The 15,048-nt window shown below is 43.0% G+C and overlaps 1 protein-coding gene across 1 annotated transcript in view; it reads left to right on the top strand.

The window, feature by feature from the left end:
* neu1 (neuraminidase 1) overlaps nt 1-12,160 on the top strand; it is a 34,292-nt gene extending 22,132 nt beyond the window's left edge. The window contains exons 3-6 of the mRNA XM_080182320.1: nt 3,693-3,955; nt 7,089-7,271; nt 8,528-8,747; nt 10,674-12,160. Coding sequence (XP_080038446.1) covers nt 3,693-3,955; nt 7,089-7,271; nt 8,528-8,747; nt 10,674-10,879 — 872 coding nt within the window. The 3' untranslated portion in view covers nt 10,880-12,160. The remainder of the gene's footprint in view (nt 1-3,692; nt 3,956-7,088; nt 7,272-8,527; nt 8,748-10,673) is intronic.
* Nucleotides 12,161-15,048: the final 2,888 nt, after the last annotated feature.

Genomic DNA, 15,048 nt, shown 5'->3' with positions numbered 1-15,048 from the left:
TCGGAATGTGCCGATGCACTTTGATGTATGGTCACTGATGTAATATTGGAAATGTGGCAGCCCATTTGCAAACAGCAAGCTTCCAGTTGCTGTGAGGTGTAAATATAAGGCAGGGCACCAGAAAGAACTCCCAGGCAGGTGGTAGGGAAGGCAGGCTATAAGGAGGATATAACTAGTTTACAGAGAGATATGGACAGGTTAAATGGGTGGGCAGAAAATTGGCAAATGGATTTGAACGGAGAAAAATGTGAGATAGTTCAGTTTGGAAGAAGGAATGAGAAGGCGGATTATTATTTAAATGGAGAGAGACTGCAGAAAACTGTAATACAAGGGAACTTGAGGGTCCTTGCTCCTGAAACGCAGAAAGCTAGCATACAGCTGCAGAAGATAATAGGAAGGCAAATGAAATGCTGGCTTTTATTTCAAAGTGGCTGGAGGTGGCACAGTGGCACGTTGGTTAGCACAGCTGCCTCACAGCGCCAGGGGCCCAGGTTCAATTCCAGCCTCAGGTGACTGTGTGAGAAGTTTGTACATTCTCCCCGTGCCTGCGTGGATTTGCTCCGGGTGCTCCAGTTTCCTCCCATTACTCCAAAGATGTGCGGATTAAATTGCCCCTAAGTTTCAGGGAGACTAGCAGGGTAAATACGAGGGCTTACGGGGATGCGACCAGGATGGCATTGTTGTCAGTACAGACTCAATGGACCAAATGGTCTCTTCAGCGCTGTAGGATTCTGTGATAAAACTGTACAAGTTACTGGTGAGGCCTCACGGTGCCAAGGACCCAGGTTCAATTCCAGCCTCGGGTGACTGTCTGTGTGAGGAGTTTGCATGTTCTCCCCATGTCTGTGTGCATTTCCTCTGGGTGCTCCGAATTCCTTCCACACTCCAAAGATGTGCAGGGTTAGGGGGTTAACCATACTAAATTGCCCCTTAGTGTCCCAAGATGTATAGGTTAGGGGGATTAGCAGGGTAAATATTTGGGGTTATGGGGAACAGGCCTGGGTGAGATTTGCCTGGGTGGGAATGTTGTTGGTGCAGACTCGATGGGCTGAATGGCCTTCTTCTGCACTGCAATGATTCTATGATCTTGAAAACCGTGTACAGTTTTGGTCCTCCTATTTAAGGAAAAATGTATTATCATTGGAGGCAGTATAGGGGAGACTGATCCTGGTTATGGAGGGACTGCCACATGAAGAAAGATTAAATAGTCTATACGCCTTGGAATTCAGTAGAATGACAGGTATTACGATTAAAACATACGATTCTTAGGGGGTTAGACAGAGGTAATACCGAGAGGATGTTTCCACTCATGGGAGACTGTAGGACCAGAGGGCATAGTCTCAGAAAAGGGGTGCTCATTTAAGATGGATTTGCAGAAGAATTTCTTCTTTCAAAGAGTAATGAATCTTTGGAATTCTTTGCCCAGGAAGCTGTGGACGCTGAGTCCTTGACCATCCTCATGGCTGAGATCGATAGATTTTTAATTAGCCAGGAAATTAAGAGTAATGGAGATAAGGCAGGAAAGTGGACTTGGTGAGTGTTAGATCAGCCATGATCTTAATACATAGCAGAAGGCTCAAAGGGCTGAATGGCCTCACTCCTGTTCCTATTTCTTATGGTCACAGAATCTTGTACATCCAGCAGAGATGACAGACAAGGGACAAAGCTACAGAATCGGCAAATGGCAATTGCATATACGCCTCATTGCTTTTGCACTACTTACGTGCAACAAAATGTCTTTCCTCACCTTAGTATTACTTTCCCTAGCTGTGCTGAACATTAATCCTAAAGTCACCATCTAGTACCATAGTTAGATCTCTTGCCTGGTAACCAAATACCTTTGATAGAGTCAGATGCTCTTAAATCAATTTAGCACTATAGAAAGAATCAGTAACTGAAATGGCCGAGGCTTCCAGTGCACAGTTGCTAAATGGTCCATTATGGAACTGAGCCAAGCAGACTAAGGATTTTCACCAAACATGACAGAAACCAGGATTGTGTAAGTACAGTTATTTGCATTTAGCCAGAACAGGGATCGAACCCACAATGTTAGCATTATTAGCAATACCCTTCAGCCATCTGAGCTAACTAGGATGATCCAAGGTTCAGATTCCCCAAATTGTGCTGGAATGGCTAAGGACTGAATTGCAAATTGCTATCCATTGACCCACTCCCAGTTCCTCGCAAGAACCTCCATGTTAGGATCACTGTGGATTAAGGTTTCCTCTGCTGTTCTTTGCAAAGCAAAGACCTGCTGGCAGGTTAATTGGAAACAGACTACCGAGAAACTCTCCTCCCTTATCGTACACACTGCCATGAGAATTATCAAATTATTCCCATTCCCCCTGCCTTTTCCACTCAGCACTGCAAAACTTTCTGTTTAATATTTACCCAGTTTCCTTTTGGAGGTTACTATTGAATCTGCTTCCATTGCTCTTTCAACAACACATTGCAGGTGTGAGTTTTTAAGATGTGGGGCAGCACTGTGGCTCAGTGGTTATCACTGCTGCCTCACAGCGCCAGGGACCTAGGTTTGATTCCCAGCTTGGGTCCCTGTCTGTGTGGAGTATGCATGTTCTCCCCATGTCTGTGTGGGTTTCTTCCAGGTGCTCTGGTTCCTTCCCATAGTCTGAGAGATGTGCTGGTTTCGGTGCATTGGCCATGCTAAATTCTCCCTCAGTGCCCAAACAGGCACCGGAGTCTGGTGACTAGGGGATTTTCACAGTAACTTCATTGCAGTGTTAATGTAAGTCTACTTGTGACTAACAAAAAAACTTTAAAGTGAATCTTTGCTTCTCTGTGATGGGGTGCCCAGTAGATGATTGCAATTAAGCTCATCCAATTCAGGTGCAGTCTTTCAAACTCTTGTATTCTCCTGTATTTGTGAATAAATGTAATGGGTGATGAGAAAGTTATGAATGAACATTGTGTAATATCACCTTGGGTGAATGGCATTTTGATGCATTAAGAAGTAGTAAGTTTTCTTATCCATTCTGCTGGGTTAGGTGAAATGCCATACATGTTTTTACAGCCAGCGGCTGGACTGTGCTAACCACAGTGGCACAGTGGTTAGCACTGCTCCCTCACAGCACCAGTGAGCCGAGTTTGATTCTCACCTTGGGTCACTGCTTGTGCAGAGTTTGCACGTCCCCACTGTAGCTGCATGTGTTTCCTCCAGCTGCTCTGGCTCTTTTCCACTGTCTGAAAGACATGCTGGTTTAGGGGCATTGGCCGTGCTAAATTCTCCCTCAGTGTACCTGAACAGGCCCCAGAGAGTGGAACTGGGGATTTTCACATTAACTTTATTGCAGTGTTAATGTGAGCCTACTTGTGACACCTTAAAAACTCGAAACCTTAAAAACTCTAATTGAAAAGTGAGTTATTTATTGTTAGGACTGCAGTAAGTAAAGAAAATTGAAGTTGAATTTAGCTATTTCCTGTATGTTATTTCTGAGACCCGATGTGACCATCTCAGTTGATACGTGCTTACAGAAGCATAAATCACCAGTTCACACATGTGCTTGTAACAGTTGCTAATGTGGAGAGTGAAAATGTCACCTTGATGGAGAAGGCGGCTCAAGGTTAAGGTGTGATATCAAACATTGGCAATAGTAAACATGATGTGGTATGCTTGGAACGAGTGTATTTCACGCTGATATTTATCAGCCAGCTTTACAATTGTCTTCCTTTAGGTGATACCTGGAGCCCCACCACCTTCATTGACAATGATGGTTCACAAGTTGATGGTTTAAATTTGGGGGTAATATTGGTGGACGAAGAGGAGAATCTTATTTTTATCATCTACACAACGTGTGCCCACCACTACCACTGTAACGTTTCCAGCACACTCCTGATTGAGAGTCAGGATGATGGACGAACCTGGAGCCAACCGAGAAACCTCTCCAAAATGATTGGCACCAAGATGTTTGCACCAGGCCCCGGATCTGGAATCCAGGTCAGTGAAGTGGGAGGGGGAGAAATGAAAAGCTTTCAAATACTTTGAATTAGAATGAGAACTGGCAGACATCCTGGATAAGACCAGAAGACAAAGCTTTCACTTTGAACTTGGACAAGCAATTCAATGCAACGATACAGTTGTGCTACTTGGATTACATTTCAAACCCCCACTAAAATGTATTTTCATCATCTCAAAGGTGAAATCTTCCATGAGCCAGTGATTTGATTTGATTTATTATTGTCACGTGTATTGGTACACAGTGAAAAGTATTGTTTCTTGCGCGCTATACAGACAAAGCATACATTCATAGAGAAGGAAAGGAGAGGGTGCAGAATGTAGTCTTTCAGTCATAGCTAGGATGTAGAGAAAGATCAACTTAATATGAGGTAGGTCCATTCAAAAGTTTGACGGCAACAGGGAAGAAGCTGTTCTTGAGTTGGTTGGTACATGTCCTCAGACTTTTGTATCTTTTTCCCGACGGAAGAAGGTGGAAGAGAGAATGTCTGGGTATATGGGGTCCTTAATTATGCTGGTTGCTTTGCCGAGGCAGCAGAAAGTGTAGACTGGGTCAGTGGATGGGAGGCTGGATGGTCCATTCTTGGGCAGCTGTGTCAACAGTTCTTCCAAGATAATCCATTTAACTTTTTCCTTACTAAGATGGCTCTTCTTATTGGTGCTGGTGGAAAACAAAATTGGTTTGACTGCAGAGTCTTAGCAAATATTTTGCTTTGGATCCTGTGAGAAGTTGAGCTTCGCATTCTGTCATAGTCCTATAAGGTTTTATGTAGAACATAGAACATTACAGCCCCTTCTGCCCTCGATGTTGTGCCGACCTGTGGAACCAATCTAAAGCCCATCTAACCTACACTTTTCCAATATCATCCATATCCATAAGTTATGTAGCTCTATCTCTCATATCTTGGACATGCACCTTTATTATCCTGCTTTCTCCCAATCTCTAAAATATCCTTTCGCCTCTTGTATCTTTGGAGGCGCTGAAATAGTCCGAGCTAACTGCTTCGGTGCCCTCTTGACTCTTTCTGTATGTACGTAGAATCATAAAATCCCTACAGATGGAGACCATTTGGTCTATCATGTCTGTACCGACAACAATCCCACCCTATCCCCGTAACCCCACATATTTACCCTACTAATACCCCTGACACTAAGGGTCAATTTAACATGGCCAATCAACCTAGTCTGCACATCTTTGGGAGGAAACCACACAAACAAGAGGAGAATGTGCAAACTCCACCCAAGCCTGGAATTGAACCCGGGTTACTGGTACTGCAAGGCGGTAGTGCTAACCACTGTGCTACCATGCCACCCCAAATATGGAAAAAATGATTCTGCTGTAGTGTACTACACCCTGAGGATGTGTTGATTGACTGTAAAATGGGGAAAACTTCAATGAAAATATATTTTAAAAAGTAATTTCAGGTTGGTAGGCTCCATTTAGTGGTGTACTGCAAAGTTTTTAAGCCTCAGCTATTTATAATCTATATCAATGGATTGGATAAAGAGGTAAGTTTTGATACATCGAGGAGTTAGGTGGGAAGGTAAAGAATGAGGAGGACACAAAAATTTTGCAAACGCATGGAGAGGGATAGATTAAATGAGTGGGTATGAATGCGTTGATATTTGAGGATACCTGGATGTCCTTGTGTATGAATCACAAAATTTAACCCAGAACCTAATCTGGGCAAATTGAATCTTGAAGCAGGGTCAAACATTGCAGGAAACAATGCAAGTTGTTTTGTATGTGACTTGCTTAAAAATTTAAAATTCTCCCAAGTGCTCCTGCTATTTCCTTCCTGATTGTTCTCTGATATAACTAGCAGAGATAAAGAGAAACTCAGCCTGACTTCCCTTTAACCTTAACTGGATTAGAACTTGGTGCTAACTGCCAATTGTCAAGATGCTAAAATAATTGAACCCGACCCAATAAATTAGCGAGCTGCAAGATCTTTGCAGAGGAGTAAGAATTCTGGTACAGGAAATGAAACCGTTCACACAACTGTCCATTTGTGTGTACTGGGTAAGAGCAGAGAGAGTACTGTTTGGGTTTATAATGTGCTAAATTTTGAAAGGTGGTCCTTTGCATACTACTCGTATTCCTCAATGATTGAGTACAGCTGAAAGACAAGTTACGATGCTAGTTAAGATGGGGAGGCGATGGCCCAGTGATATTATCACTAGACTATTATTCCTGAAATTCAGCTAGTGTTCTGGGGAACCAGGTTTAAATCCCACAACGGCAGATGTTGGAATTTGAATTCAATAAAAAATATCTGGAATTGAGAATCTACTTATGGCCACGAAACCATTGTCGATTGTCGGAAAAACCCATCAGGTTCACTCATATCCTTTAGGGAAAGATTTCTGCTGTCCTTACCCAGTCTGGCCTACATGTGACTCCAGAAGCTTTATCCCATGGTGGAAGAGTCAATTACTAGGGTCATAGGTTTAAGATGTGAGGGCAAGGTTTAAAGGAGATGTACGAGGTAAGTTTTTTTACACAGAGGGTGCCTGAAACTCGCCAACAGGGGAAGTGGTGGAAGTAGATATGATGGTGAGTTTTAAGGGGCATCTGGACAAATACATGAATAGGATGGGAATAGAGGGATATGGTCCCCGGAAGGGTAGGGAGTTTTAGTTCAGTCGGGCAGCATGGTCGGTGCAGGCTTGGAGGGCCGAAGGGCCTGTTCCTGTGCTGTAATTTTCTTTGTTCTTTGTTCAATGTGGTTGACTCAACTGCACTGTAAGGACAATTAGGAATGGGCAATAAATGCTGGCACCCATGTTCCGCAAATGAATAGCGTAGAAATAATAAGGGATGATAGCAGATTAAGAAACATCCAAATGCGTTGTGTTTATTTACCAGTAGTCCCCATGTTAAATAGGTGGGACAGAAATTCATCTTGGAGATTGGGAGGGCAAGATAGGTAGTTGAGCAATATAGTATTGAATACCAGTTATACAAGCTGATCGATATTTGGTTTCATTGCAACCTTTTCATAGAAGTCAGTGCTACCTGTGCCCAGGACTAATTCCTGTCCCAGTGAACAAAGCTTGCGTATGCCTGAAGTTCCGGTCATTTTCTCATGATAACAGAGACTGTTTTCCATAGAAAAAGTACAATCCGCAGAAAGGCCGTTTGATCGCCTGTGGGCACGGGACAATTGAGGAAGATGGGATCTTCTGCCTTTTGAGTGATGACCATGGTAAGACCTGGAGGAATGGAGGCAGTCTGAAAGGAATTCCGTACAATCAGCCAAAAAAATTCTTTGACTTCAATCCAGACGAGAACCAGGTAATAATTTCCTTTCAATTGGCCAAGAGTTTCTTGTAAGGATAGAGTGGGAGAGCAGGAAGAGATCAATGTGTGTGAAAGCCCAGGAAAATACAGCCCCAGAGTAAAGGGGGAATCTAGAACCAGAGGGCATAGTTTCAGAATAAGGGGTCACCTCTTTAAGATGGAGATGAGGAGAAATTTCTTCTTTCAGAAGATGATTAGCCTTTGGGATTCTCTATCTCAGAGAGCAGTGAACTCATTCCAGGCTGAAATAGGTAACCCGTTGATCTACAAGAGAATCAGGGTTATGAAGGCTGACAGGAAAAGTAGAATTGAATCCAAGATCAGATCAGCCATGTATTGCATGGTGGAGCAGGCTCAAGGGTTTGCATAGCCTACTGATCATGCTCTTCTGATCGACAATTACTCAGTTTCTCAATACGGGATTAATTGGACCCTGCTCTCCTTTCGATGGCGATCATGTAATTATCTTCAGAAGCAGAAGTCCTTTCACCAAAATCCCTTTATTTATAAACTCTAACAGCAGTACACAGAGTGCTATCAGTTAGCAGTCTATCTCCAGGGGTGCCAGAGGAACTGACACTCCTGGTTATGTACAAGGCAAAGACTCCTTGATTGGCCCATCAATTGGATCCTTAATCAAAGAACTCTTTTTTTTTTGTCCAACCAAATAAACAAAACAAAATTAACTTAGGGACAATGCAAAAGGGGCAGCTCCCTAAAGGGAGAGGAACCTGCAACAAAAGACAAAGCGGAAAGGAAACTTAAAACATCAAATTAAAATGTGATTAATGGGGTCAATAATACACCTCCTTCCTTGCGGTGCCCAGCAAGCATGGAAGGCATCAATGTTGCCCTCGGACACCCAAGCTCCCTTTCCACGGACAGCCGGCCATGAATGTAGCTACGGTAGACAACCCCCTCGATTGCCCGCTGCCTGGACCTATAGATGGCATGCCTTGCCAGGCCCTGGAGCAGATTCACGAGGAGGTCCTCCTCCTTCCTTGCCCTTCCCCTCCACACCAGGTGCCCATAGATCAGGAGCGTGGGGCTGAAGTGCAAACAAAACTTCAATAAAGAGTTTTTGATGAAACTGAAAAGGTTGTGCAGCCTATGACATAGAAGATCCTTAATCAGAGAGTTCATACTCCAATAGGCCAACCTCAATGGCCTGATTGAAGTCGTTACAGATCATTTATTGAATTTTCTTCCACTTTAATTAAATCTCATATGTGTATATGCTCTTTTTAAAGCCCTATGAATTATCGGATGGTTCTGTGGTGATTAACGCAAGGAATCAGAATTTCTACCACTGCCACTGCAGAATAATAGTGAAGAGCTATGATGCGTGCGAGTCCCTGCCAATAGAAAACGTGAGCTTTGATGAAACTCTGGTGGACCCGGCTGTAGCCGCTGGAGCTTTAGTCAAAGACAACATTGTTTTCTTCAGTAATCCTGCAAACCCATCCAAACGTGAGTTTGATACTTCTCACCGTCGGGAGATTTAATTTTATGGATGCAATTCCTTGTGTATGTCCTCATGGGGCTAGGTACATCCTAGTGTATGTCCAAAGCACACAGATCCAGTCCAGTTGAATGGGATAAAGGATCCCTTGTCTCATGACTGAAATTAAATTGAATGATTTCCCCCTTGTGACCTTTCTTGCTTGTGTCCCTGTGCAATCCTCCAACGTTTTGACAATGAATCAAGGAAACATCTGTCAAAGTGAAGCCATATGTGAATAATCATTAAGCTGCTCCAATTCATAGGCAAGTGAACTTGGAGAGCCACAATCGCAATTAGATTCACTCAATCCAGTTACTGCAACTTCTTATCACATTATCATACAAATTAATGAACATTCTACGCTTCTCTACATCAGTGCAAAGGAAAGAACTTACATTTCTCTAGAGTGAGGAGGGATCTACTAGAAACTTATAAAATTCTAACAGGATCAGGTCAGGCACAGTAGATTCAGAAAGAATGTTCCTGATTTTGGAGGGGCAGGGTGTCCAGAACTAGGGATCATAGTTCGCAGATAAGAGGTAAACATTTTAGGATGGGTGGCTTGGTGGTTAGTACTCCTGCCTCACAGCTCCAGGTACCCAGGTTCGATTGCCGATTTTGGGTCACTGGCTCTGTTGAGTTTCCATATTCTCCCTGTGTCTGCATGGGCTTCCTCCGACACTCCCGGTTTCCTCCCCGCAATCCAAAGATGTGCAAGTTAGGTGGATTGACCATGCTAAATTGCCCCTTAGTTTCAGGGGGGACTAACTACAGTAAATGCATGGGGAAAGGGCCTGGTGGGATTGTGGTCGGTGCAGACTCACCGATTGTGGTCAGTGCCGAGTGGCACTGTAGGATTTATGATTGAGACGAGGAGAAATTTCTTCACTCAGAGGGTAGTGAATGAATGGAATTCGCGACCACAGAAAGTAGTTGAGACCAAAATGTTGTGTGATTTCACAAAGAAATTAGATACAGCTTTGGGGCTAAAGGGATCAAGGGACATGGGGGGGAAGGGACATTCAGGATATTGAATTTGATGATCAGCCATGATCAAAATGAATGGCAGAGCAGGCCCGAAGGGCCAAATGGCTCCTCCTGCTTCTATTTTTTTTCTACCTCAAGACATTGCAAAGCCTTTTCACAGCCAATGATGCACTGTTGAAATGGAATCACTGTTGTAATATAGGAAACACACAGTGGGATGCAGCAAACAATGAGATTGATACACGATTTTTAGGGACATTGGTTGAGAAGAGCTAAATCTAAATAGTAAAGCACCATTCCTAGAAGTAGTAAATTGTTCTTTAGCTTCAAATAAGTTTCTTCTTGCTCCACTTTTCTGTCTGTTTTCATACTTTTTGTCAATCCTATCTTTCTTGTTCCTTTTTGTACCTGATTTCACTCTATTTCACCCTATTTCTTTCTCTCTTTCCTTACTTTTCTCCCTATCCTTCAATCTAATTTATAAGGGGATAGTCTGGTGGTCCCATCATTCGGACAAGGTTCCAATGCCCATTACCCTCCACTCACCATTAGTTACATTACTCACATTTCCAACAACTTGGAAGGGAAATGTTTTTTGAGTGGGGGAGAAAGATTTACAGAAGCATGCTGTTCTAGCAAAATCTAGGAAATATTGTAGCTTGATTGCAATTACAAGAAGAAGTCTTACAACACCAGGTTAAAATCCTACAGGTTATTTGGTTGACCTGATGAAAGAGCAGCACTCCAAAAGCTCATGCGGCCAAATAACCTGTTGGACTTTAACCTGGTGTTGTGAGACTTCTTACTGTGCCCACCTCAATCCAATGCCAGCATCTCCACGTCGTAATTACAAGATGCACACTTTTGAATTCATTTTAACTTTTTCCTCTTCTTTTAATCCCTAGGTATAAATCTGACACTTAGATGGAGCTATGACGAAGGGAAATCATGGGTAAAGGATAACGTAATGATCTGGCAGGGCCCAAGTGGTTATTCCTCCATGACTACCTCCAAAAACTCAAGCAACGACCAATACATCTACTTGGTTTATGAGAAGGGTCTTGTAGACATAACAGAATCCATATCATTTGTGAAGATTGCTATCAAATAAAAGCCTGATTCAGTTGCTTCTCACCTGAGGGCCTCCGTAGACAATGGGTGTGTGATCCACCCAAGTCTTAATGACCCACAGGCTCCAACGTATTGGGAAAAAGAAGTGGTTTTTCACACCACTATGCAATTTCCTAGTTTTCCATGACTTAAGATAGGTTTTAAGTTGAAATCAACGTGTTAAAACTCCAAATTGTTCTATGATCCTCTCAACTGTGTGACAAGTGCATTTATTTCTCGTTCACTTAATGGTGAGCCTGAGACACATGGACTTGGCATCATCGGCAATGGTTTTGCAGCATGAAATGTTTCAACTTGTGGCCAGCCCTCGTCTTGGGCAGGTTTTCAAAATCTGCCAATTTTTGTTACATCACTTTCAGGACCATATTGAAGCTGCTGTGAAATCTGCATTTTTTAAAAAAATATTTTCAATGAAGTTTGTAAGAATTGCATTTAGCTGGGTGAACATGGCAGTCTGGCAGAATCTGAGACAGGTGTGGATGTGTGTGTGAGAGAGAGAGAGAACTTCATTGACTTGATGAGAATGAGGTTCCCTACTTGGATCTTTACCACTGAGAGTGAACCCAGGTCAGGTTGTGAGCAAATGACTGACAGGAGAGATCTTTTGGAAGAAAATGTTTGGATTTTGTGGTCTTAAGGCAATCCTTTCAAGTTGAGTAGGAGAAGGATCAAAGTGCAAGGTTGCATTGTCAGATTCTTTAATAACCAATTCAGCTGGATGGATCAAGTGGCCATTTCTCATCTCCCCATTGTTGTGGCCTATTGACGTGAGGCTGGGCTCCTTGAGTGAAGTCCGCTGAGCAGGCTGACTCCTCAGAATATAACTTGTATATTACAAATCTCAGAGATTCAAGCTAGTGACTGTCCTCTTAGCTCCATGTGGGGAAGGGACATTTGGTAAAGAGTGCGGGTGTATTTTTGCACATCCTGTATATGTGATAGAGGAAATACTTGAACAAACTGAGTTCCAGGGCAATGGTTAGACGTTCTATAATTGCCAGTAGAGCACCCAGAACTAGCAAGAGATGCAAGGCATGGTATCTTTCCTGACTGCTGGCCAGTAGTTCTTGCCTAACGTGTACAGAGACTGAATGATAGCAGGGTGAGGTTTGGCTGTGTTTGCCTCAATTTTATATGCATACTGACATTGCCGTCTTGTTCTGAGTAACTGTTTTGGTATCAGAACGTTGCCAGTGCAGAGACACCATACCTCCAGTATCAGTGCATTCAGGAAAGGCCAATATTTAAATAAAGGCGGTGGGGTGGGGGGCGGGGTGGAGGGAAAGAGAGGAGGAGGAGCAGGAGGGGGTGGTGGTCAGAAAACATAACCCATAAGGAAAAGTGACAAGTTTTATTTGACTAGGTTGTTCAGATTTTTATATTTAATCAGAGGGCAATATTTTTAACATGTCCGCTGAAAAGATTTATATTATTGTTCCAGATATATTGTTCCACATAGGAACACATTCTCAATATTGATATCGGAACAGGGAAATAGGTCCCACTTAAAAGACTAAGGACCCTGCCCAGATCTAAGCTCAGATACCCTCTGTGCAAATATAAATTAGTTTCAATCTACCTTTCACTTCTGCATTCTGTTTACAGTAGCCAGCAAGTACTGTCAGTGTAACACTCTACAGAGATAACCCTTGGTCAAAATCTGTAAATGAAGGAACTAAGCCAGACACTAACCAGAATAATTTACATTTGACATTTTTGGATTGGATTTTTAATGTTTGCCGAGCTATCTGATTATTTGTACAATAAAATTTCACAACTTTTCTATACCGTGTCCTGCAGTTGCTTGTAGCCTGCACACTAATGGTGTCTCTTCATTGTAATGTTGCTAAGCACAAAAGGTGCAGCTGCACCTTGAGCTTCTGATCTCCTGTCCTAGTGTACTACTGGGTGGCTCCAAATCCTATTTCTGTTGAAGTACCTATATTGTGCAGTGACCTGAGTGAAGAATCATCATGTCTAGCAGAGGAAAGGAGGTAAAGGTAGAGCAAAGTGGCATCATAATGCCCAGGGCACTACAGCCAGCAATCTGCCACTGCCTGGCTTTGTGATAGTGTCAAATGGATCTCCGGTTTGACCTACGAGGAGACCCACAGGATGCTGAAGGTTTTCCTGGAGAATGTGATCAAGGATGCAGTCACCTGCACTAAACACAAGACGGTGACTGCCATGGATGTGGTGTACGCTCTGAAATGCCAAGGCCACACACTCTATAGATTCAGTAACTGAACAAATCGACCAAACACACTGCGAGACAGTTTGTCACATTGAAGGAGCTATATAATGCCAAATTGTTGTTGAAACTTATCTCTTTGACCAAACTCAGGTGGGGACAAATGCCAGTCTTGCAAGAGATGCCCGACTCCCCAGAATGCAATATTTAAAAAGTTAAGATAAATTTCAGCCAACGTGAGAAGTTTCACAAGGCTAGCTCGGCTAGATGGTAAAATATCCATGTTTAGGAAGAGGGGAGAAGGTAAGGCACTCGATTCATTGTTCATTCAGACAGCTGGTACAGACATGGTGAGTGACGAGAGCTTCAAGTCTTTCAGTGCTCAGATCACCAACAACCTGCTGGTCTCCCCCCCCCCCCCCCCCCCCCCCCGCCCCCCATGCAGATACTATAGTTAAGAAAGCCCATCAATGCCTCTACTTTCTCCGAAGACCAAGGAAATTTAGCATGTCAACTACCTCTCTCTCCAATTTTTACGGATGCACCATAGAAAGCATTCTTCTGGCAGTATCACAGCTTGGTACAGCTCCTGCTTTGCCCAAGACCGCATGGAACTACAAAAGGTCATGAACGTAGCCCAATCCAGCCTCCCATCCATTGATTCTGTCTACACTTCCCACTGCCTTGGCAAAGCAGCCAGCATAATTAAAGACCCCACACACCCCAGACATTCTCTCTTCCACATTCTTCCGTTGGGAAAAAGATACAAAAGTCTGAGGTCACGTACTCAAGAGCAGCTTCTTCCCTGCTGCTGTCAGACTTTTGAACGGACCTAACTCGCATTAAGTTGATCTTTCTCCGCACCCTAGCGATGACTGTAAAACTACATTCTGCACTCTCATTTCCTTCTCTATGAGCAGTATACGCTGTCTGTATAGCGCACAAGAAATAGTATTTTTCACTCTGTACTAATACATGTGGCAATAATAAATAAAATCAAATCAACAATTCTGTGATTACTGGAACAATGTAACACAAAGTGAAATAGAAGAGTGCACAGTAAGTTGCCAGAATATATAATATTGTGCATTTTCTTTCTTTCCAGAGTATTCCCTAATTTTTTTTCTCTAGAGCATAGGAGACTTAGGGATGATCTTATAGAGGTCTATAAAATAATGAGGGATTAGATCAGCTAAATAGTCAATATCTTTTCCCAAAGGTAGGGCATAGGTTTCAAGTGAGAGGAGAGAGATACAAAAGTGTCCAGACTGGCAATTTTTTCACACAGAGGGTGGTGAGTGTCTGGAACAAGTTGCCAGAGATAGTAGTAGAGGCTGGTACAATTTTGTCTTTTAAAAGCATTTAGACAGTTACAAGGGTAAGATGGGTATAGAGAGATCTGGGCCAAACGCGGGCACCTGGGACTAGTTTAAGGTTTTAAAACAAAGGGTGGCATGGACAAGTTGGGCCGAATTAATTTTATGATTTCTAAAGGGCAGATTGTGCCTGATTTAAATTCTGAGGATGTTTAGACAATGGAAATGGAATAGACACAATATGGATACTTATGAAATAAAGGATTAACGTGTGGGCCTGTGACTGACGGACCCATCCAAATATGGGGTCTCGAGATGTGATGGGTTTTAAATTCATTTGCAGGCTGTGGGTGACGCTGGCTAGGCCATCATTTGTTACCCAACCCTAATTTCCCTCCATTTCAGAGGACATTTGAGTCAACCACACTGCTGTGGCACTGGAGTAAGGTGCTGACTGGGTAAGGATGGCAGATTTCTTTCCCTCAAGGGACATTAGTGAACCAGATGTGTTTTTACAATAATTGACAATGGTGCCGCAGTCATCAGTAGAATCTTAATCCCAGATTTTTATTGAATTAAAGTTTCACCATCTGCTGTCCCCAGATCTTGGATTACTTGGATCTCTGGATTACTATTCCAGTG

This window comes from Carcharhinus amblyrhynchos, unplaced genomic scaffold, assembly GCF_965287045.1.
Source record: "Carcharhinus amblyrhynchos unplaced genomic scaffold, sCarAmb.v2.hapA scaffold_52, whole genome shotgun sequence".
Lineage (NCBI taxonomy): Eukaryota > Metazoa > Chordata > Chondrichthyes > Carcharhiniformes > Carcharhinidae > Carcharhinus > Carcharhinus amblyrhynchos.
This window is presented reverse-complemented; position numbering and strand designations above follow the sequence as displayed.